Raw genomic sequence first — 23,913 nt, forward strand, 5'->3', positions numbered from 1 at the left:
TACATAGAAAGTTACTTGAGAATTGCAGAACTGGTTGGCCTAGCTTTCATACTTCTTTTTTTTTTTTATTTTTTTTATTGTGAAAGTACTGTACAGAGGGGTTACAATTACATAGGCAAGATAATGAGTACATTTCGTATCAAGCATTGTAGCCTCCTCCTTTGTTTCCCCTCCCATCCCTTCCCATCCTCCCTCCCACCCCACCCCCACCCAATCCTCCTCCCCCTTTCACACTTCTAACACAAGAAAGCTCTGGAACTTTCATATTGATTTTCCTATGAACTGTTCAGCACTGAAATATTAAATAATTACCTTTCTAAAACTATTAAATAAATAGAAAAAAGAGACTTTAGGAAGACAATACCATTTATAGGATATGGGAGGTCATCTCCTTCCAGTATTGATTCAGAAAATGTCCCTTGCTCTTCCACTGCCTCTTTCACTGGCTCCTCCACCTCTGCCTCCGCCTCTGCCTCTGCATCTACCTCTGCCCCTGCCTCTTCCTCTGCCTCTTCCTCTTCCTCCTCCTCTTCTTCCTCTGCTTCTGCATCTTCCTCTTCCTCTTCTCCTTCTGTTTCCTCTGTGTGTGTTTTAAAACCATCCTCAGTGGGCAGCCCTGAGAACTTCCACTCTGTGTAGTTCACCTGCTTCAGAACACAAACAACCACCATAGGACACATAGGTAGCATTATCTCCATTGGCTCTCATCCTTTGTTCACTCTTAGAGCTATCTCTCTTTAATTTTGAAAATGCATTGCTCTTAAAGTGAGAGAAGGGATGGGTTAGGAGCGATGGGTGACAACATTGTCAGACACCTTGTATTCATATACTGTTTTGTAGAATGGGAACTTCTTTGTACAACTACTTAAAGATAATAATAATTTGGGGCTGGGAAGTTGGCTCAGTGGTAGAGTGCTTGCCTTGCATGCCTGAGGCCCTGGGTTCGATTCCTCAGTACCACATAAGCAAAAAGAAAAAAAGCCGGAAGTGGTGCTGTGGCTCAAGTGGTAGAGCGCTAGCCTTGAGCTGAAGAGCTGAGGGACAGCGCCCAGGCCCAGAGTTCAGCCCCATGACCGGACCCAAAAAAAAAAAAAGATAATAATTTAAAATGTTAAAAAAGTATTGTTTTTAAAAGCTGGCTTCCAGTGGCTCACAATTGTAATCCTAGCTACTCAAGAGACTGAGATCTGAGGAATGTGATTTGAAGCCAACCTGGGCAGACAAATTCAAAAGACATTTATCTCCAGTTAGCCAGCGGGAAGAAGGTATGTGGTTTTGTTGTGGAAAATATTCTAGGAAGAAACAGGCAGCACTACGAGAGTTGGAGAATTCAGGTTTATTATGTCAAGTGGACCCAGAGGAGATTCTACTACTAAGTCTGAGCCCTTATGGACTAGGAGTACAGTCCTTTAATACTTGAGTTCCAGGTATAAGTCCCAGGTAGAGCATAGATGTTTTGAGTTTTGGCTTGCTTCAATGATTACAGTTTCTCAAAAATTATTTGCAAGGTAATTCTGGCAATATGAGGTTGAGCTAGTGCTGATAAGGGCAGGTTTTCCTTATCAGTTTAAGTGTTAGAGTGCCAGCCTTGAATATAAAGGCTAAGCAGGAGTATAATGCCTTGAATTTAAGCCCCAGGACGGGGGGGGGGGGGGGGGGATTCTTGTTTCTAAGCATAGATTATAGAGTATATAATATACTGAGTTAAGTTACAGTGAAATAAAATGGGTCAAATTGTGTTGATTACAAATAGCTATGATTCTGTTTCAACCCTGGAGAACAACCTCCAGGGTTTCCAAAGCATTACCTGCAGTGTATTGCCATTTAAGATATTCCGGCTCAGATACTCCATTCGGTTTTTTCCTTGGGCACCTGATCTTTTGCCATGTTTTCTTCTTGAATAGCTTGCAACTTGATGTTCTTTCTCCTTTTTGTCTTCCACCTGAGGAAGCTTTCGCTTTGTTTGGTACTGGTCAGCTTCAATGGGAATCTCAGCAGACTCTGTCTGGTCCTGGTTAGAGGAATGAGAGGGGCAGGGAGCGTGGCTTAGTGGGAGAGTGCTTACCTAGCACGCATGATGCTCTGGGTTTGATTCCTCATTACCACATACACAGAAAAAGCTGCAAGTGGCACTGTGGCCTCTGTGGTAGAGTGCTAGTCTTGAGCAAAAGAAGCTCAAGGACAGTGCCCAGGCCCTGCGTTCAAGCCCCAGGACTGGCAAAAAACAAAAAAAAAAGCAATGATGGACAACCTTACAAAATGATAGTTTAGCTGGGCATAAGTAGCTCACAACTATAATCTTAACTACTAAGGAGGCTGATACCCAGAGGACGACAGTTCAAAGCTAACCCAGGCAAAAAAGACTAAGATTCCATTCCATTCAATCAGCAAAAATTAGGTCTGGATGTGTGGCTCAAGTAATAAGAGCTCCAGCTGAGCAACCAAGCAGAGCAAGTGTTTTGAGACCCTGAGTTTAAACCACAGTACCACCACCAAAAACAAAAAACATAAAAAAGGTCCTCAGGGACCTATGAACTAGCATTAGTTTTCATTTCTTTCTCCTTCCAAGACCTGAGAGGTGCTCTTTTCTCCACAGTAAAACTCAGATCAATTTTCAGTACACATGACATTCATAGAAAATCTTTTTTCTTTCACTTTTTATACTGTCCTCTCTAAACCTGCTACCTGGGGGATAAAAGCAGACTTTTCCTCTGTAGATGAGTTGTCTGAGTTGTCCTTGCTGTCATTCTCCTCCATCTCAGCTTCTGCTGTCAGGTAGTCCTCAGGGGGTTGGTAATGAGTGGTCCAGTCCAGTTGCACTTGAATAGATCCATTGGGTTTCTCCTCAGAGTCAGCAAGGTCAAAATCACCTGTGAGACACATAAATGTTAATAGCACCTGATAAAGGCAAGTCAGTACTCATCAGCATCTTACCATTCTCCATATTCATAAAAGTTCATTATATTTTGTTAGTAATTATCATACATAGTAATTAACATACATCAGATAATCATGACAGTACACTCAGAAGTGATACAAAATGGAGGAAGATGGGAATCTCAAGTTATTGGGATAGACAGTCAAAAGACAAAAGAAGAGGACACAGCTTGCTTGTTATCAGCCACACAATCAATGATGAAAAACTCAAATAGCCAGAGTTTGGTGGTTTTATGCCTGTAATCCTAGTCATTCAGGAAGTTGAGATCTGAGGATGGAGGTTAAAGCCAGTGCAGTCCTTGAGACTATTATTGCAATTAACCAGCAAAATAGTTAGACTGAAGGTGTGGCTCAAGTGGTAGAGCCAGCCATGATAGAAAAAACGGACAAACAATCAAAAAACTATTGAGAATATGATCTCCTGACTTCAAGTCCCAGTACCAGTCCAAAATAAAAAGAATGAAGCCGGGTAACGGTGGTTCATGCCTGTTATCCTAGGAACTCAGAAGGCTGAGATCTGAGAATCACAGCGTAAAGCCAGTCTGAGCAAGAAAGTTCATGAGGGGGCTGGGAAGGTGGCTCAGTGATGCTCGAGGCCCTGGGTTCGATTCCTCAGCACCACATAAGAAAAAAGCCTGAAGTGGCACTGTGGCTCAAGTGGTAGAGTGCTAGCCTTGAGCTGAAGAGCTGAGGGACAGCGAACAGGCCCAGAGTTCAGGCCCCACAACCGGACCCCCCCCAAAAAAGAAAAAAAAAAAAGAAAGTTCATGAGACGTACCTCCAATTAAGCACCAAAAAAGGCAGAAGTAAAGCTCAAGTGAAAGAATGCTAGCCTTCAGCAAAAAAAGCTCAGGGATGGAAGTGGCGCTGTGGCTCAAGTGGTAGAGTACTCTCCTTGGGCTGAAGAACGCAGGGACAGCGCCCAGGCCCAGAGTTCAAGCCCCGTGTCCAACCAAAAAAATAAAAAAATAAAAAATAAATTTTAAAAAAGCTCAGGGGCTGGGAAGGTGGCTCAGTGGTAGAGCGCTTGCCTTGCATGCCTGAGGCCCTGGGTTCGATTCCTCAGCACCACATAAGCAAAAAGAAAAAAAGCCGGAAGTGGTGCTGTGGCTCAAGTGGTAGAGCGCTAGCCTTGAGCTGAAGAGTTGAGGGACAGCGCCCAGGCCCAGAGTTCAGGCCCCACGACCGGACCCCCCCCAAAAAAAAAAAAAAAAACAGCTCAGGGACAGTGCCCAGGACATGAAAAAAAAAACAAAAAACAAAAAAAAAACAACGTGCCGGGTGCCAGTGACACACACTAGCTACTCAGGAGGCTGAGATCTGAGGATCATGGTTCAAAGCCAGCACAGGCATCAGAAAACAGGAGGTGACACTGGCTCAAGTGGTAGAGTGATTGCCTTAAGCTAAACAGCTCAGAGATAGTGCCCAGGCTCAGAGTTCAAGCCTCGACAAAAGAAGAAGAAGCCACCAGAAAACAAACAAAAAGACTGAAGAATTTTGATGAAATTCTTACCATAAGAGTAAAAGGGGAATAAGAAAGAGTAATAGAGGGGGTGAATTAGATCAAAGCCTATTAGATGTTCTTTTTCTTCTCTTTTCCCTTTCTTTTTCCCTTTCTTCCTTCCTTCGTTTTTTTTTTTATTTCTTTTTTTCCAGGGCTGAGGGCCGAACCCAGGGCCTTGCACGCAACGGGTGGGCGCCCTTCCGCTGGGCTAAACCCCCAGCCCCATCCTTCCTTCCTTTTTTCTTCTTTCTTTTTTTCTTTCTTCCTATCCTTCATTCTTTCTTTCTTTCCAGTACTAGGGCTTGAGCTTAGGTACTGGGTGCTCTCCTTTAGCTTTCTGGCTCAAGGCTGGCACTCTACCACTTGAGCCACAGCTCCACTTCTGACTTTTTGCTGCTTATATGGACCTAAGAGTCTCTAGGAGTCTGCCTAGGCTTGCTCCAAACTGAAATTCTCAGATCTCTGCCATTTGAATATTTAAGATTATAGTCATAAGGCACTAATATACAACTTGTAGGCACTTTATTTTTCCAATTTAAGACATTGCATCTTTCAATTATATGGTGTTTATAAAGTACATTATTTTCCTATGCACAACTTTATTATATTCAAGTATTGAGGATGTCCAGAAATTTACAATAGCAGCTCAAATTTAAAACTGCTGTAGGATTTGCAAATTTTGGTTTTTTTCATAGTTCAGATATGGAACAATGCCACATTCATTATATATATATATATTACATAATTATTATATATTTTATATATATATTCATTACTAAAAAGAAAAAAAAGCATATGATGTCATAGGCATAGCAAAATAACCATTATCTATGCCCAAGTGGTCCCAAGAGTGCTTAACCAAATTTTTTTCCAAGTGCCAAGCTTTGAGGCTGGGAATGTGGCACAGTGGTAGAGTGCCTGCCTAGCATGCATGAAGCCTGGGGTTCGATTCCTCAGAACCACATGAACAGAAAAATCTGGAAGTCGCTCTGTGGCTCTCTGGCAAAAAGAAAACCAAACCAACCAACCAAGTGCCAGGCTTTGGATTTGTAGTAGTGATTAGCAGATGGCTCGTGTAGGCTCTCTTCTTTCTCAAATGAGGAACTATGGACAGAAGTGTCAGCTTTTTCTGCCAGGCACTTGTATCTCACATATGTTAGCTACTCAGGAGGCTGAGATATGATTTTAAGCCAACCCAAGCACAAAGTCTATGAGACTCTTATCTCCAATTAACCAGCCAAAAGCCAAAAATGGAGTTATGGCTCAAGTAGTAGAATGCTAACCTTAATAGAAAAAAGCCAGTGATGGGGCTGGGAAGGTGGCTCAGTGGTAGAGCGCTTGCCTTGCATACCTGGGGCCCTGGGTTCAATTCCTCAGCACCACATAAGCAAAAAGAAAAAAGCCAGAAGTGCGCTGTGGTAAGGACTCACGCCACCAAGGGACAGCTGCTGCTCACTGCCTTCTCTGGGAGGAGACCAAATTCCAGCCTTTTATCCCTATTGTCGACGCCCCTTGTCAGCAGGAAGTAGCCAGAGAGAATCCTCGCCCTATTTCATGATTATTAAAAAGCTGGAATGTAAGGTCCGCTCCTGGATGGCGAACAGACTCCACCCTCCTAGCAGCAAAGTCTCCACCCAGTACCTGCGTTACTTAGGCAACTGGGACACCTGGAATAGGTCACATCTGAATTTGATGTGGCCACACTTTTCCCCGCCCATACCCTACATAAGGCCTAGCCCAGGCCCAGACGCTTTCTTGCTGCTCTTCTCTTGCTCTTCTTTTCTAGCTCTCTCTGCTCTCTCTCTCTCTCTTTTCTTTCCTCTCTCTTTCCCAGCCACGTGGAGTGCCAACCTTGCCTGGTCCCAGCAGGTCTACTGAATAAATCTACCCCTTACCTGAATACCACGTGAGTGCTACTGTTCTTACCCCTCTCTCTGCTCTTTTCTGGCTCTTTTCTCTCTCTTTCCTCTCTTCCCAGCTCTCTCTCATTCCCAGGCCTTTCCCAGCCACGTGGAGTGCCAACCTTGCCTGGTCCCAGCAGGTCTACTGAATAAACCTACCCCTTACCTGAAAAAAAAAAAAAAAAAAAGAAGTGGTGCTGTGGCTCGGGACAGCGCCCAGGCCGAGTTCAGGCCACATGACCGGACCCAAAAAGAAAAAGAAAAAGAAAAAAGACAGTGAGAGCATGAAGCCCTGAGTTTAAGCCCCGGTACCTGCACAAAAGGAGAGAGGGAGAGAGAAAGAGAGGGGTGAGATTCTTTTTTTTTTGGGGGGGGGAGCTCTGGTCGTGGGGCCTGAACTCTGGGCCTGGGCGCTGTCCCTCAGCTCTTCAGCTCAAGGCTAGGGCTCTACTAATTGAGCCACAGTGCCACTTCCAGCTTTTTTCTTTTTGCTTATGTGGTGCTGAGGAATCCAACCCAGGGCCTCATGCATGCAAGGCAAGCGCTTTATCACTGAGCCATCTTCCCAGCCCATAGAGGTGAGATTCTTTTTTTTTTTTGGGGGGGGGGTCCAGTCGTGGGGCCTGAACACTGGGCCTGGGCGCTGTCCCTCAGCTCTTCAGCTCAAGGCTAGCGCTCTACCACTTGAGCCACAGCGCCACTTCCGGCTTTTTTCTTTTTGCTTATGTGGTGCTGAGGAATCGAACCCAGGGCCTCATGCATGCAAGGCAAGCGCTTTGTCACTGAGCCACCTTCCCAGCCCCAGAGGTGAGATTCTTTAAAAAGCAGTTGACATTGGATGAGAGAGCCCTAACATACCTCCTAGCACTCCCTGAACTTTGTTTAAAATATGGTTGATACATGCTTGCTATTGATAGCCTCTCTAATGCCTAATTTTATGGCATATCCAGAAAATCCATCTCTCCTAGGTACACCTCACAACCTTGTATATGAGAAGCTAAGATAACATAGGCCCCATGATTACACCTAGTTACTCAGAAAGGTGGTATCCAGAGGACCTAAGTTTAGTTTGAAACCAGCATAGGCAGAAAGTAATTAGCAAAAAGGCAGAGCCAGCAGCATAGTTTGAGTGGTGGAGCAAGCAAGCCCTACAAGCATGAGGCCCTGAGTTCACACTCTGATACAAACACAATAAAGGTAAGTTCATATTTAGATTAGCTATATATCCTAAACATTTGTGTTTGTCATGGTGTGATATGGAAGTCTAACTTATGTCTAAAGTTCAAAAGAAATGAGAGCCAGTGGCTCAAGGCTGTAATCCTAGCTACTCAGGAGGCTGAGATTTGAAGAGCAAAGATCTGAGGTTCAAAGCCAGCTTGAGCAGGAAGGTCTGTGAGGCTCTTATCTCCAATAAACCACTCAGAAAACTGGAAATGGAGCAGTGGGTCAAGTGGTAGAGCCCTAGCCTTGAGCTGAAGAGCTGAGTGATAGTGTTCAGTCCCAGAGTTCAAGCCCCAGGACCAACCAAAAAAAAAAAAGAAGAGAGAGAGTTAACAGAAGAGTATAGGCTGTAATCAGATACCTAGGCATACACCTAGGTACTGGGAGGAGTTTTTCAAGTTAGAGGTATAGATTCAGGTTGAAGCCAGTCACCTTGGGGGAATCTTTCTTTTGCTGCTTCAAAGAAGCCAAAGCCTCTAAGCACTGGTGACTAAAAGTTCTAATGCTAGTTACTCAAGAGGCTAAAATCTAAGGACTGAGGTTTGAAGCCATCCTGACAGAAAAATTTGTAAGACTTTTATCCCCAAATAACCACCAAAAAGCTGTGGAGCTGTGGCTCAAGTGGCAGTGGGTCAGCCTTGAGGGGACATGCTAAATTTCAAGCCTCAGTACTGGCATGCACATGCACATGTGCACACACAGACACACAGACACATAGACACACACATAGACACACACACACACAGCTTCTATATTCCATATAAGCTAAGCAGTAAGGCTCTAGTCTCTGGTCTCATTCTTCTCTGGTACTCTCCACAAAGTTCTAATGGCCTCTCAGCAGATTTTAAGAGTCTGTTCCAAGCAAGTAATCAAAGAAAAGTGAGTTAGGACAAGGAAGGAGACAAAAAATGGGGAGAGACTGTAAAGAAGAACAATCTTGACTCCCACCTTTAATAGATTTGTTTTGTGCAAGAGGCAGCAGGGGTACTTGGGCTCGGCCAAGGTAGGAGCCTGGGTCTGAGTCTTCATCATCAAAAATGTATACAGCCAGAGTCTCCCTCCTCAGATACTGATCCAGGTCAGAGGTCATAAGTACTGGGAATCGAGCCTGATCTCTAAAGAAGGGATCCTTACAGGCAGGAATGATGGCAGTGTCATGATCAGAAAAAGTGAAAAAGCGGTACATGGCATATGGACTTGGCTGAGCTCCCAGCTGCCGACTCTGGAGACCAGAGCACTTGGTGATTTCAATCTGTAGCTCATTCCGAGGTTTCCAAGGTTTTGATCTGGACTGGAAAGATGATGGTCTTGGATTAAGGAAAGGGGCAATGTGAAAGGATTCAGAGATGGGGAACCTTTTTTCTGTCAAGGACATTTTGGTATTTATTACATCAGCTCAGGCTGTAAAAAATTATCAATACAGGGGCTAGGAAGGTGGCTCAGAGGTAGTTGCTTGCCTTGCATTCATGAGGCCCTGGGTTCAAGTCCTGAGCACCACATAAGCAGAAAAGGCTGGAAGTGGTGCTGTGGCTCAAGTGGTAGAGTGCTAGTTTTGAGCTGAAGAGCTGAAGGACAGTGCCCAGACTCAGAGTTCAGACCCCATGACCGGCAAAAAAAAAAAAAAGACGAAGAAGTGGGGCCTGCTGGAGGGTGACTTGGGTCATTGGGGGTGCTGCCTCACAGGGATGAATATTGGGCTGGCGACCAGGTGCTGGTGGCTTACATCTGTAATCCTAGATACTCAGAAGGCAGAGATCTGACCATTAAGGTTCAAAGCCAGCCTGGGCAGGAAAGTCCAGGAGACTAATCTCCAATAAACTACCAGGAAACTGGAAGTGGCGCCAAGTGGTAGTGTGCTAGCCTTGAGCACAAGAGCTCAGGGATAGTGCCTATACTCGTCCCTGAGCACAAGCCCCAGGACTGCTTCCCCTGCAAAAAAAAAATTTATCAATACAGGAAGATGGCCATGTCCCATCAGAAACTAAATGACTTTGTGGGTCTTATATGGCCAATGGTTCCCCATCCCAGACAGGTAAAATCCAGCCCCACTTGGTGAGAATGTACTAGGACCTAGAAAGCAGCTGTACTAAAGGGTAAGAAAAACCTAATGACCTTCACTTTCCTGGCCACAGGCCTGGCAACTTGTCTGAAAGAGATGCTAATGCTCAGGCCTTGTCTCAGAGAATGACTGAGAGAAGCTGCTCTTCTCTTGGTAAGAGGAGGTAGGGCATGGTTTCATTTCAGACCAAGAAAAGAATCTGGACTGGTTTGGGTGTGGTGGGTTTTTCTCCTTGATTCACATTCAACAATCCTTGAGAGTAGAAGTCTGAGTTGTTCTCAGCGGTCAGGCTGTGGCTGCTTTGAGACTTCTGTGGGCATCCATTTCCTCACCTCCTCCTTCTGGGCCTTCCAGGCTCCAGACACACTGGCTGACAGGTAGGTCTGAGCTTGCTTTCCTTTACTGTAAGCCTGTAGGCTGGATCTAAGGGGCAAGCGCAGCCTCATCCAGTAGTTTAATACACCGAAGTCTTCTCCATCAGCTCCTGGGTTGCAGAAAATACGAAGGCATGGAGATTGTGGATGAGGGGTAGCGAGAATAAAGCAGAGGATGCAGATGGGCAAGCACTGGAAGAGCAACTACAAACTAAGGGAAAGTATGCATTAGTCCTAGGAACTGCAGGAAGCCAACAACAACACTTACCAGTAAGCATGGTTGAGTCATGGACTTTCTCCACAGTCCCTAGCACCTGGTCAAAGTGAATCCACCCAGTTGCAAGCATGTGGTGCTCACAGGCCAGGACCTGGTGAAGATCCAGTCGAGCAGAAGCTCTTTGAAAGTAGTGTACAAAAAGTGGACCTGTCTCAACCACATACTGGGAGGTGAAATCATAAAGGGGCTGTGGCCCCACAGATAGTGGAGTACAGTGGGTTTCAAAATCATAAAAGGAATAAGTGCAGAAAGTGGTAGGATGGGGGTCTCCAGCCTGTGCCAGGGCAGCAGAGGTCAGGAAGGCCTGGTGAATGTGTAGTTCAAGGAGATTCTCACTCTGACGCAGCAGAGAAATGTCCACTTCATCCTCATCCTCTTGGGCTGCCAGTGTCTCCAGACATGACAACTGTCGGGTGCCATAAGCAACATCTTTGAGCTGTTCTAAAGGGGAAAGAAAACTGCCTATCCATTAAAGGGCAAGGAACTCTTCCTAGGGTAGAAGAGGGCATACAGATGGAGAATAAGATCATGGTCGAAGTCCTAGTTGAGATTATTTCAAGAAACTCAAGACTCAGATTAAAAGGCAATAGGATGACAAGACTACAAATTCTTCTGTTTTGTGCCGGACCTGGGGCTTGAACTTAGGACTTTTGGCTCTCACTTGGTTTTTTCACTCAAGGTTGGCACTCTACTACTTGAGCCATACTTCCACTTCTGGCTTTTTACTGGTTAATTGGACATACCAATCTCTCACATTTATCTACTTACTCTGACTTTAAATCATTGTCCTAAGGTCTCAGGCTCCTAAGTAGCTAGAGATTACAGATGTGAGCCACCAATGCCTGTCTTCAGATGCTTTGAATTCTGATATATATAATTCAGTGTGTGCTTCAAAGAGCAGAAACAAAGGGGCTAGGAGAAAAAAGCAAAACACCGAACTCAGGAAACACATTTATTTCATCGGAGATGTTTTGGCTTACCGTAAGGTCCTGTGAATTAACAAATGATTCCCTTAAAAATAAAAACAAAAACAAAAACATACACACAAAATGTATTCCCATTGGTTTGGTTTGAATAGTATACCAATGGCTAGAGAGAGCAGCAAATGACAGGGTAAAAGTAATTATGATACTACTGTGGGACAAGGCCCAGAAATGTTTCTCCTCTCCAGCCAGAGGCCCTTACAACAGATTATGTTCTGCTTCAGAAATTGTTTTCATTTTAAGATGTTAAAAAATAACAGAATAGAGGCTGGGAAGGTCTCAGTGGTATAGCGCTTGCCTTGCATGCATGAGGCCCTAGGTTCGATTCCTCAGCACCACATAAGCAGAAAAAAGCCAGAAGGGGTTCAACTGGTAGAGCACTAGCCTTGAGCTGAAGAGCTGAGGAACAGTGCCCAGGCCCAGAATTCAGGTCTCATGACCGACAGAAAACAAACAAACAAACAAACAAAGAAAAAAAAAACAGAATAGGTACTAGGAATGTGGCTTAGCAGTAGAGTATTTGCTTAGCATGCATGAAACCCTGGGTTTGATTCCTTGGCATCACATTAACAGAAAAAGCCAGAAGAGATGCTGTGGCTCAAGTGGTAGGGTGGTACCTTGAGCAAAAGAAGCTCAGGGACAGTGCTCAGGCCTTGAGTTCAAGCCCCAGGACTGTCAAAAATAAATAAATAAATACCAGAAGAATAAAAAGTGACAGAAGAGACTTTCTGGATAGAATGGAAATATTGGCAGTGGGCTGCAACAATATGTAGACAATACTGAACTTGGACATTACTTCTCATGCTCAATCAAAAACTTTGAAATGTAGTCTACCTATTACTGGTAAGTATTAGAGTCATCATGGTGTGTTGAAGACAGATGTATTATTTTAAGAGTTAAATCAGCAAGAAGTTGTCAGGCATGAAATCCTAACTATTCAGTAGACTGAAACCTGAGGATCACAGTTCAAAGCCAACCTGGGCACTAAAGCCAGTTAATATTTCTATTTCTGATTAACCACAAAAAAGCCAGAAGTAGAACTGTGGCTCAAGTGGTAGAGTGCTAGCCTTGAATAAAAAGCTATTCAGTATTCAGGCCCTAAGTTCAAGCTCTAGTACCTCCACAAACAAAAACTCAGCCAGGAGGCTGAGATCTGAGGATCATAGTTTCAAGCCAATATGAGAGAGAAAAAAATCCCCAGGACTCTTTTTTTTTTGTTGTCGGTCATGGGGCTTGAACTCTGGGGCCTGGGCACTGTCCCTCAGCTCTTCGCCCAAGGCGAGCGCTCTACCACTTGAGCTACAGCGCCACTTCCGGTTTTCTGGTAGTTTATTGGATATAGGAGTCTCACGGTCTTTCCTGCCCGGGCTGGCTTTGAACCGCGATCCTTAGATCTCAGCCTCCTGAGTAGCTAGGATTACAGGCGTGAGCCACCAGTGCCCGGCTCCCCAAGACTCTTATCTCCAATTAACCAGCAAAAGACTAAAAGTGGAGCTGTGTCCCAAGTGGAAGAGTGCCAGCTTTAAGTGGAAAAAACTAAGTCCCACTACCAACACACACACACACACTCACACACACACACACACACACACACACAAACACACACACACACACACACACACACACACACACACAATCAGAATGGAAGAACTGGTTTAAAAAAAAAAACCAACTCAAATAGATGCAGAAATTGATTAATGTTTAAATGCCTTCTTAATTGATGAGATTAATATAGCTTTAAATTTTTATCTTACATGGCCCAGTCTAATAGTCTTAGCATTAAAGAACTACTAATTGTTGAAGTATTATTAAGAGCCAGGGTGCTGGTGACTCACACCTGTAATCCTAGCTATTCAGGAGGCTGAGATATTAGGATCGCAATTGCAAGCCAGCCCACGCAGGAAAGTCCCTGAGACTTTATCTCCAATAAACTACTCAGAAAAAGATAGAAGTAGTGCTGTGGCTCAAATGGTAGAGTGCTATCCTTGAGCAAAAGAAGTTCAGAGATGGTGCCTAGGCCCTGAATTTAAGCCCCAGGACTGGCACAGAAAAGCCATATATGAGTGGCTCATACCTGTAAATAGTTACTCAGGAGGCTTAAATCTGAGGCTGATGGTTTGAAGCCAGTCTGGACAAGAAAGTATATAAGATTCTTATTTCTTTTATTTATTTATTTATTGTTGGTCATAGGGATTGAACTCTGGGCCTGGGCACTGTCCCTTAGCTCTTTAGCACAAGGCAAGTGCTCTACCACTTAAACCCCTTTTTCCTGGTGATTAATTGGAGATAAGAGTCACACTGGATTTTCCTGCCTGGGCTGGCTTTGAACCACGATCCTCAGATCTCATCCTTCTGAGTAGCTAGGTTATAGGCGTGAGCCTCGGAAGCCTGGCACGACTCTTTCTTTCTTTCTTTCTTTTTTGGTCAGTCGTGAGGCTTGAACTGTGGGCCTGGGCACTGTTCTCAGCTCTTCAGCTCAAAGCTAGCGCTCTACCACTAGAGCCACTGTGCCACTTCTGGCCTTTTCTGTTTGTGTGGTGCTGAGGACTTGAACCCAGGGCCTCATGCATGCGAGGCAAGCACTCTACCACTGAGTCACCTTCCCAGCCCCAAGACTCTTATTTCTAATTACCAAAAAGCTAGAAGTGGAGGTGTTGCTAATGTGGTAAGAGTGTCAACTGTAAACAAAAAAGTTAAAGGATTGTGGCTAGGCCTGAGTTCAAATCTCAGTACTGGCACACAAAAACAAAGAAAACAGAGGTGGTCAGGGGCTGGTGGCTCATGTCTATAATCCTAACTATTCAGAGGCTGAGATATGAGGATAAAAGTTCAAAGCCAGCCTGGGCAGAAAAATCTGAGAGACTCTTATTTGCAACTAACTGGCAAAAAGTGTGAAGTAGGGGCTGGGAAGGTGACTTAGGGGCTGAGTGCTTGCCTCAAATGCCTGAGGCCCTGGATTTGATTCCTCAGCATCACATAAGCAGAAAAAGCCGGAAGTGGCGCTGTGGCTCTAGTGGTAGAGTGCTAGCTTTGAACTGAAGAGCTGAGGGACAGGGCCCAGACCCAGAGTTCAGTCCCCACAACCAACAAAAAAAAAGCCTGAAGTAGAGGTGTAACTCAAGTGGTTGAGTAAAAAAGCCAAGCAAAAGGGTGACGCCCTGAGTTCCAACCTCACACTGGCACAAAAAAAAACAAAACCAAGGAAACAACAATGACAAAAAAACCCCCACAGATACCAGGACAGAGAGCAGTAGGTTATATCACACTAAGGCTATATGTGGCAGCTTTCTAGACAGGCTTACAGAAGGGAAACCTATCTGTGACATGCCCAAGATGAGAATAAATTGTTAAAACTTGCCAGATGATGGAAGGCCATGGCTTCTTAAAATACCTTCCAGCTGCTTGATACGGTCATTCTTGAAATCTAGGAGTTGACTCAACCTCTCCAGTTTTTCTTTATGATCTCTATTTTCATTATCAGCTTTAGCCATCATTGCTTCCAGCTCCTCCTATAACAGGAAAAAAAACCCCAATTAAAAAAAAAAAACAACATAACTTCTCAGTGAGAACCACTTGCTAGGTAAAGAAGGCTCTGCTACCACCTCATCAGGACTCACTTATAACCTTAGAAAAAGGCCAGGAATTGGGGCTGGGAAGGTGGCTCAGTGGTAGAGTGCTTGCCTTGTATGCATGAGGCTCTGGGTTCGATTCCTCAGCACCACATAAGCAAAAAGAAAAAAGCCGGAAGTGGCGCTGTGATTCAAGTGGTAGAGCACTAGCCTTGAGCTGAAGAGCTGAGGGACAGTGCCCAGGCCCAGAGTTCAGGCCCCATGACTGGACCTCCCCCAAAAAAGAAAAAGGCTAGGAAGCTGGATACCAGTGGTTCACACCTGTAATCCTAGCAACCCAGGAGGCTGAGGTCTGAGGATCAAGGTTTGCAGCCAGCCAGGCAAGAAAATCCATGAGACTCTTGTCTCCAATTAGCCACCAAAAAGCTGCAAGTAGAACTGTGGCTCAGGTGGTAGAGTGCCAGCCTTGAGAGAAAAAGCTAAAGGATATTGAATTCAAACTTCAGTATTGGCACAAAAACAAGAAAAAAGCCAGGGTTCCGCATTCTCTCCCCACCTCCTCCCCCCCTTACCCCCATACTCCCTCACCAAGAACTAGCTCTGCTAGTGGTGTCATAGGGTGAAATTTCTCTAAAACTTCTGGGAAAATTGGACCCCAAGCTCCACACTGGGCACTCTACTAGCTGGCCATGGCTTCTAGTGCCAAGGTACCCTGGCCACGGGTGAGCCCTTCAATTCTTCAAATGACAACACTATTTGTTTTCACCTGCAGTCAGCCCAGGAACCCTGGGTCATTCTTCCTTCTCATTGTGTGTGGGTCCCCTAAGCCTATTTATCCATTCCAATCCGGAGCCATTCTTCCCTTGTACCTGGTAACACACATTGATCTGGCGCTGCAGAAGCAGCATGTCTCTGGTCTTCTCCAGTTCCAGTGTGGTCTCTGCATGTGACACCTGCAACTCACTCAACATCTGGGACAGTTTCTTTTCTTCATCGATTTCTGATTCATTGGGCTAGAGAGGGAAAGCATTGATAGAGGAGCATAAATGTGACAGATGTGGCAAGAACTCTAAAAAGCAGTTGTTGGTTGCAGCAAAATACCTGTGGCAGAGATGACTCTCTCTTCAGGGCTCTGACCCGGGGAGATTACACAGCCTCTAATGGCAGTGTGTCTGTGCTATAGCAGGTCACTTTTAAGACCTCCTCTTACAAAAGGACTGCATAATCAGAGCTGGGTGAGTGAAACTCATAGTCCTCTGTCTTCTCTCTCTCTGCCTTTTACCTTCTACCTCCCTCAATTAGGTCATTCAAGGGCTCGGAAGGTAGAGCGCTTGCCTTGCATGCTTGAGGCCCTGGGTTCAATTCCTCAGCACCACATAAGCAAAAAGAAAAAAGCCAGAAGTGGCGCTGTGGCTCAAGTGGTAGAGCGCTAGCCTTGAGCTGAGGAGTTGAGGGACAGCGCCCAGGCCCAGAGTTCAGGTCCCATGACGGGACCCGCCCCCCCACCGCCCAAAATTAGGTCATTCAGGGTTGGGAGCCAGTGGGTCATACCTGTAATCTCAGGAGGCTGAGATCTAAGGATTGAAGTTTGAAAACAGCCCAGATAGGAAAGTTCATGAAACTATTAACCAATTAACTACCAAAAAGCCAGAAGTGGAGCTGTGGCTCAAGAGCACCAGCATTGAGTGAAAAAGCTAAAAGACAGTGCCTCAGGGCCCTGAGCAAGCCCCAGTATCAGTCAAGAAAAGAAAAAAAAAAAAAAGAAAGAAGAAAGAAAAAAGAAGGTCACTTATTTATTTCTACTCTTCTCACCTCTTCTGGGACAATTGCCAGAACTCCCTTGATGGAGTTTGAGACACTGGAGCTGTCTCTCAAATGGTAGAGCACTAGCCTTGTGTAAAAACAAACAAACGAGAGCACAAAGACCTGAGTTCAAGCCCCAGTGCTGGCACCACAAAAAAAAGTAATTAAATAATAAATAAAACTTTTCTAATAAAGAGCCTCCTACCTCTTTCTGGTCTGTCTCTTCAAATAGAGCTGGAGGAGTGGCCGCTTCTGGTGGCCTGTCAGGAGACTGGGGCACTATCACTGTCTTTTGGAGGACCTCCACCGCCTGCTCAGGCTTCTGAAGGGTGCTGGTGACTTCAAGGTTCACATCTGTATTTTCAGCTGGTGAAAAGATAATCCAGAGAGTTCAAACTGTACTGATAGTGAGCACAGCCAAATTTCCTGTAATGTTTATTTCCTTCTAGCATTTTTCTGGAGAGAAGCAAGTCTCAGATTTCCACAAAAGGCTTGCTAGATCCTAAAGCAAAAAAACGCCAGCAGACGGGGCTGGGAAGGTGGCTCAGTGGTAGAGCGCTTGCCTTGCATGCATGAGGCCCTGGGTTCGATTCCTTAGCACCACATAAGCAAAAAGAAAAAAGCCGGAAGTGGTGCTGTGGCTCAAGTGGTAGAGCGTTCTCTTTGAGCTGACGAGCTGAGGGATAGCACCCAGGCCCAGAGTTCAGGCCCCATGACCAGACCCCCCCCCCAAAAAAAAATGCCAGCAGAAAGAGGAACACCAGCTAGGCACCAGTGGCTAACAACTATAATTCTAACTCCTCAGGAGGCTGAGAGCTGAGGATCACAGTTCAAAACCAGGCAGGAAAGTCCATGAGACTCTTCTCTCCAATTAACCACCAAAAAGCCAAAAGTAGATCTGTGGCTCAAGTGATAGAACATCTTTAGCAAAAACGTTCAGGGGCAGGACCCAAGCCCTGAGCTCAAGCCCCTAAGTGTGCCCCTGGTACACAAACACACACACACAAATACTTTCAATCAATAAAGTGAATTAGTAAGGGAAAAACAAAGGAGGGGGTAACAATGCTCAATAGGAAATGTACTCATTACCTTACTCATGTAACTGTAACCCCTTTTTACAGTTACTTATGTAACTGAAAATTTTAAAAATAAAAAATAAAAATAAAGTGAATTAAAAACTAATTAAATTAAGAATCATTATCCCCTCACATTTTAATATATATATTAATTGTAAAGATATATATTAATTGTAAAGATACTGTACAAAGGGATTACAGTTACATGAGTAAGGCAATGAGTACATTTCTTATTGAGCATTGTTACCCCTTCCCTTTGTTTTTCTTCTACTATCTTTTCCCTCCCCACCTCCCCAACTTCTCTGCCCTCTCCCCCCTCCCAAGCTATAAAGTTCATTTTCAACAGTGTCTTGTACATCTCATTGTTACAATGGGTCAACCTGTATCCTTATTTCAGCATTTCCTCTCACATTATTATTATTTTTAAACACAATTAAAGTCTGGCATCTAGAGCAGGCATTAGTGGTTCATGACTATAATTGAAGCAACTGAGAAGGCTGAGATTTGGAGATCAAGATTCAAAGCCAGCTCAGGCAGAAAAGTCCATAAAACTTATGGCCAATTAAGCAGCAAAAAATCAGAAATGGAGGAGTGGCTCAACTGGTAGAACACCAGCCTTGAGTGAAAGAGCTGAGTAAAAGCATGAGGCACTGAGTTCATATCCCTGACACAAAAATAAAAACGGCACCAACTTAACTAAAAGACAAATACAAAAGATGCACATGTATAGTAGGTAGGTGTCCTGCCTTCCTGAACCTAAATCTGTCTACTGGCCAATATTTTAATTCTTACTGGTAACTAATCAAAGAATAGCATCAAGTGAGGAAACTGGAGAAGCAAAAGCCCCAATTTCCTTCTCCCTGAACCACATTTGAGAGAGCTTACAGATGTGACCTACCTTTCTCTCCGGACAGCTGAAATAAAACTTGTCCTTTCTCCTCCAGCTCTTCATCGAACTGCTCCTGTATCTGAGAGACCTGCTCCTGCAGCTCATCTCCAAGCAGCTCGCTGTTCCAGGAGGGCTGGCTGCTTCTGTCCAGCATGCTGAGTTCAGGAAGCAAGTGGTCAGGTGGACACTCGAAGGTGTGCGATACAACGTCGTTATTACACAGCTTCAGCATCTCTGCAGCCTAGTTCCTCCTTCATTTCTCTACATGTTTCTCTGCCCTTCTGGATTTGCAACTGTCACTTACCAACTGCCTTGGAACTTCTAGGTCCCATTGAGGAGTTGCTTAGCATCACTTTTGTTTAGATCTGAAGTGTCTCACTGAGAAAATACCTCAATCACAGGCATTTCCCAGAGAACTCCTCTAAGCACCCCAGCTTTCTTGTCTTATTTTGATTTGTGCCACTACTAGGGATTGAACTCAGGTCCTAGATGCTGTCCCTTACCTTTTTCACTCAAGGCTTGCACTTTACCACTTGAGCCACAGATCCACTTCTGGCTTTTTGCTGGTTCACTGGAGATAAGTGTCTTACAAACTTTCCTGCCCAGTCTGGCTTCAAACCGTTATCCTCAGATTTCAGCCTTCTCACTTGCTAGGATTACAGGCATGAGCCACCAGCACCCAGCATCCACAGCTTTCTTTAGACAAGGTACCATGTGTCCTGACATGGTTAGGCCTGCTTCTTTAAAAATGAGAAACAAAATCTTCCTCTTCTCACCTTATTCTTCTGTCTATATCATGGGACAGTTGGGAGAAGACTTGCCGCTGAACTGCATTATAAATTATTATACAAGTATTATATAGGAATGAAACTTGTCAAAAACTGTTAGGTAATTGGAGATCACAGACTTTTCTGTCTGGACTGGCTTTGAACCATGGTCCTCAAATCTCAGCCCCTGAGTACCTAGAATTACATGTATGAATCACCAGCTACTGGCTGTTTTTGAAATGGGTTTTACATGTAGCCCAGGCTGACCTTGAACTCACAATCCTCCTTTCTCAGCCTCCCAAGTGCTTGGATTAGAGGCATGCAACAGAGAGAGCAGAAAAAGGGGCTAGGCAATTAGAGCAAAGGACTCTTCCCATAGAAATTCTACATCCCTCACCATGGCTTGAGCAGTTTCAAATGCGGGCCCCTGGGCATCACATCATGGCCTATTGCCCCTGGAAGACTTTATGTGAACAAGAGTAGATTGGACCCCAGAGGTATACAAAGGAATGAGTACCAGTCAGAGGGGCTAAACAATGCATCGAGAACCTGTGCCAGCTGCCTGGATCCTCTGATTGTGTCTGAGCACTGCTATGGTCCAAAAAGCTGTCCAATTATCTTAACAGTCATGTAGCTCACTGCTAGAAACACCTACATTACACACCCCAGCTGGTGTCCTCCCTTGGGACCCCTCTTGTCCAGCAGGAGCTCTCCTTATGTTTTCCTTTAATAGATCTTAGCCATTTTACTTCTCCCTCCATGTCCTTGAACTCAATCTTCAAGACAACAGAGACCTAATTCAAGTGTTGTAGTTTTTTTCAGTATCACTCCCTCCCAGAACCCATACTCCTAATTCTTAGAATCTTCTAGGTGCTTTTAATTAGAAAATTAATGTGTGAATGTATGTTATTATAGAAAAATTAAAATAATAGAGAAGTATATAGAGTAAAAGAGAAGGTACTCCTTTGCTTAACTACAAGCCTCACATGCTTTTAAATGCCTGTGGAGCCATACCCAAACAGCTTTCTTTTTCTTTGAACAATATGTTTACCTCGGTTGTTTGTTTTTGGCTGTGCTGGGTTTGAACTCAAAGCTTTGCACTCTTCTGCTGAGCCATTCCTCCAGCCTATTCTTGTACTCTGTGTATGTGTGTGTGTGTGTGTGTGTGTATGCTGGTACTAGGGCTTGAACTTAAGGCCCATTGTCTTTTTCAATTGAGGTTGGTGCTGCTGTACCACTAGTTCTGGCTTTTTGCTGGCTAACTGGAAATAAGAGTCTCTTGGGCCGGGCGCTGCTGGCTCACGCCTGTAATCCTAGCTACTCAGGAGGCTGAGATCTGAGGATTGCGGTTCAAAGCCAGCCCGGGCAGAAGAGACCGTGAGACTCCTATCTCCAATAAACCACCAGAAAACCGGAAGTGGCGCTGTAGCTCAAGTGGTAGAGCGCTCGCCTTGAGCTGAAGAGCTGAGGGACAGCGCCCAGGCCCAGAGTTTAAGCCCCACGGCCGACAAAAAAAAAAAAAAAAAGAGTCTCTTGGATTTGTCTGCTCATGCAGATCTCAACTTTTTTTTTTCTTTTCCTTTTTCTTTTTCTTTTTTGTTGTTGTTGTTCATGGGGATTGAACTCTGGTCCTGGGTGCTGTCCTTCAGCTCTTCAGCTCAAGGCTAGCACTCTACCACTTGAGCCACAGCACCACTTCCGGTTTTCTGGTTGTTCATTGGAGATGAGAATTTCATGACTTTCCTGCCCAGGCTGGCTTTGAACCACAATCCTCAGATCTCAGCCTCCTGAATAGCTAGGATTACAGGCGTGAGCTGCGGACACCCGGCCACATCTCAGCTTTTTAAGTAGCTAGGATTGTAGGCATGAGCCCTTACCATGGTGCCTGGCTAACAGTAGTTACTTTTTTCCATTTATTACATTTATTTAAACTTCCTTCAGCAATATTTTGTAGCTTTCATTGTACAATCTCTTACATTTTTTGACAATTTTCCTGTTGTTGTTGTTTTTTTTGTATTATAAAGGTGATGTACAGAGGAGTTACAGTTACATAAAGCACTGTTTGTTTTGTTTTGTTGGTTGATTGTGGGGCTTGAACTCTGGGCTTGGGCACTGTCCCTCAGCTCTTCAGCTCAAGGCAAGTGCTCTACCACTTGAGCCACAGCGCCACTTCCAGTTTTCTAGTGGTTTTTTGGAGATAAGAGTCTCACGGACTTTCATGCCTGGGCTGGCTTTGAACCGAGATCCTCAGATCTCAGCCTCCTCAGTAGTTAGGATTACAGGCGTGAGCCACCGGCACCTGTCTAGCACTGTTTTTTTGTATATATTTTTATTGTAAAAATACTGTACACAAGGGTTACAGTTATATGAGTAAGGTAGTGAGTACCTTTCCTATCCAGCATTGTTACCTCCTCCTTTGTTTTTCCCCTACCATCCCTTCCCTCCCTACCTCCCCAACTCCTCCCTCCCCCCCCCTTTTTTTTTTGTCAGTCATGGGGCTTGAACTCTGGGCTTGGGCACTGTTCTTCAGCTCTTCAGCTCAAGGCTAGTGTTCTACCACTTGAGCCACAGTGCCACTTCTGGTTTTCTAGTGGTTTATTGGAGATAAGAGTCTCATGGACTTTCCTGCCTGGGTTGGCTTTGAATCTTGATCCTCAGATCTCAGCCTCCTGAGTAGCTAGGATTACAGGCGTGAACCACTGCCACCTGGCTTAGCACTGATTCTTTTTTGACAGAGTCTCCCTTCCTGGCTAAAGATCTGCCAATTTTAGGCTTCATGTTCTACCTGGAATGATAGGCAAGCGCAACTATATTCACCATCTTTACATTGGGATGGAGTCTTGCAAACTTTTCTGCCTAAGTTAACTAGATCCTCTGATCTCAGCCTTCCACAGAGCTTAGAATGGTAAGTTCACACCACTGAACTTTTCCTGGACTAATCTAAAACTATGATCCTCTCCTTCTAAGGCTCCCAGGATTATAGGTGTGCTACTAGGGCCTGGCTAATCTACTTCACTTTTAAAGACCACAGAGCATTTTGTTGTGCATATGCAACATGATTTATTTAATCCATCTCCATCAATGGAAATTCGTGGGGTTCCAGGTTTTTTTGCTACTACTAACAATAATTAACATTCTTACATAGTATCTGTGCACAAAAGCAAATAGTTTGTGTTCATTTTGACTCCAAATGAAGAGGAAGAAAAGGAGGAGGAGGAGGAGGAGGAGGAGGAGGAGGAGGAGGAGGAGGAGGAGGAGGAGGAGGAGGGGGAGGAGGAGGAAGACAAAGATGAAGAGGAGGAGGGGAAGATGAGGAAGAAGAGGAGGAAGAAGAGGAAGAAGAGGAGGAGGAAGAAGAGGAGGAGGAGGAGGAGGAAGGAGGATGGGGAGGAGGAGAAGAAGGAGGAGGAGGAGTAATTGCTCATATAAGAGCTATGTGTATTTGACATTTTAATTGATTGTGTCAAACCTCTCCCAAAAGTCTGTGCTAATGTCTATTTTCACTGACTATATTGATTACCAGATGCCCAATATATTTATCAGTGCTAGACATTATATTTGCATTTTCTATCACTTTTTTTTCAGCAAACAATGTTCAGGGACTACATTTTGTTTGTTTTTTTGGGTCCGGTCATGGGGCCTGAACTCTGGGCCTGGACGCTGTCCCTCAGCTCTTCAGCTTCCCAGCCCCAGGGACTACATTTTGTTACTCACTTTTCTTTTTTTTTTAATTGTGAAAATACTGTACAGAGGGGTTACAATTACATGAGCAAGATAATGAGTACATTTCTTATCAAGCATTGTAGCCTCCTCCTTTTTTTCCCCTTTGTTACTCACTTTTTTAAGAGCCCATCATAATTGTCATTTAGCAACTTGCGCTCATCTTCCAAATCTTCAATTCTCTCTTGAAACTAGGAATGAGAAGAGAAAGATTGAGATCAAACTTTAAAAATCTGCTGAGTTGAGGTCTGGAAGGTGGTTTAGTGGTAAAGTGCTTGCCTTGCATGCATGAGGTCCTGGGTTTGATTCCTCAGCACCACATAAGCAGAAAAAGCCATAAGTGAAGCTGTGGCTTAAGTGGTAGAGCCCTAACCTTGAGCTGAAGAGCTCAGGCCCAGTTTCTCCAAGACCAACAACAACAATAACAACAACAACAACAAATCTGCTGACTTGAAGATGACCCTTTTCTACTGCAGGAGGGGAAATAAGTGAGACCTTCCTTATGCTCAGCTCCTGTGTCTGTCAGGAGTCATGACTCAAATTTTTTTTTCTTTTTTCTTTTCTTTTTTTCCATTTTGTGCTGACCATGGGGCTTGAGCTCAGGGCCTGGGTGCTGTCCATGAGCTTTTGTGCTCAAGGCTAGCTCTTTCACTTGAACCACAGCTCCACTTCTAACTTTTTTTGGTAGCTAATTGGAGACAAGAGTCTCATGAACTTTCCTGCCCAGGCTGGGTTCGAACCTCAATATCCAGATCTCAACCTCCTGAGTAGAAAGGATAACATGTGTGAGCTACTGGTGGCCAGCTTAAATCAAATCTTTTAAATTTGAGTCA

General features: G+C 44.5%; 1 protein-coding gene across 4 annotated transcripts in view; it reads right to left on the reverse strand.

Moving 5' to 3' along the window:
* Window positions 1-23,913, reverse strand: part of Rpgrip1 (RPGR interacting protein 1) — a 71,580-nt gene that overhangs the window by 16,657 nt on the left and 31,010 nt on the right. The window contains exons 1-11 of one of the 4 annotated variants that reach the window (XM_069998370.1): window positions 18,603-18,899; window positions 16,834-16,994; window positions 15,695-15,838; window positions 14,615-14,765; window positions 10,265-10,714; window positions 9,955-10,106; window positions 8,512-8,854; window positions 2,686-2,870; window positions 1,808-2,011; window positions 580-647; window positions 365-429 (exon numbers count right to left, since the gene is read on the reverse strand). In XM_069998370.1, the coding sequence (XP_069854471.1) occupies window positions 365-429; window positions 580-647; window positions 1,808-2,011; window positions 2,686-2,870; window positions 8,512-8,854; window positions 9,955-10,106; window positions 10,265-10,714; window positions 14,615-14,765; window positions 15,695-15,838; window positions 16,834-16,994; window positions 18,603-18,825 (2,146 nt within the window). In that variant the 5' untranslated portion in view covers window positions 18,826-18,899. Of the gene's footprint in view, window positions 1-364; window positions 648-1,807; window positions 2,012-2,685; window positions 2,871-8,511; window positions 8,855-9,954; window positions 10,107-10,264; window positions 10,715-14,614; window positions 14,766-15,694; window positions 15,839-16,833; window positions 16,995-18,602; window positions 18,900-23,197; window positions 23,272-23,913 lie in introns of those variants that run through there. The other 3 variants (XM_069998371.1, XM_069998372.1, XM_069998373.1) reach the window with 3 other exon arrangements.

The sequence above is a fragment of the Dipodomys merriami genome, unplaced genomic scaffold (genome assembly GCF_024711535.1).
Source record: "Dipodomys merriami isolate MVZ:Mamm:240054 unplaced genomic scaffold, mDipMer1.0.p SCAF_518, whole genome shotgun sequence".
NCBI classification, from domain to species: Eukaryota; Metazoa; Chordata; class Mammalia; order Rodentia; family Heteromyidae; genus Dipodomys; species Dipodomys merriami.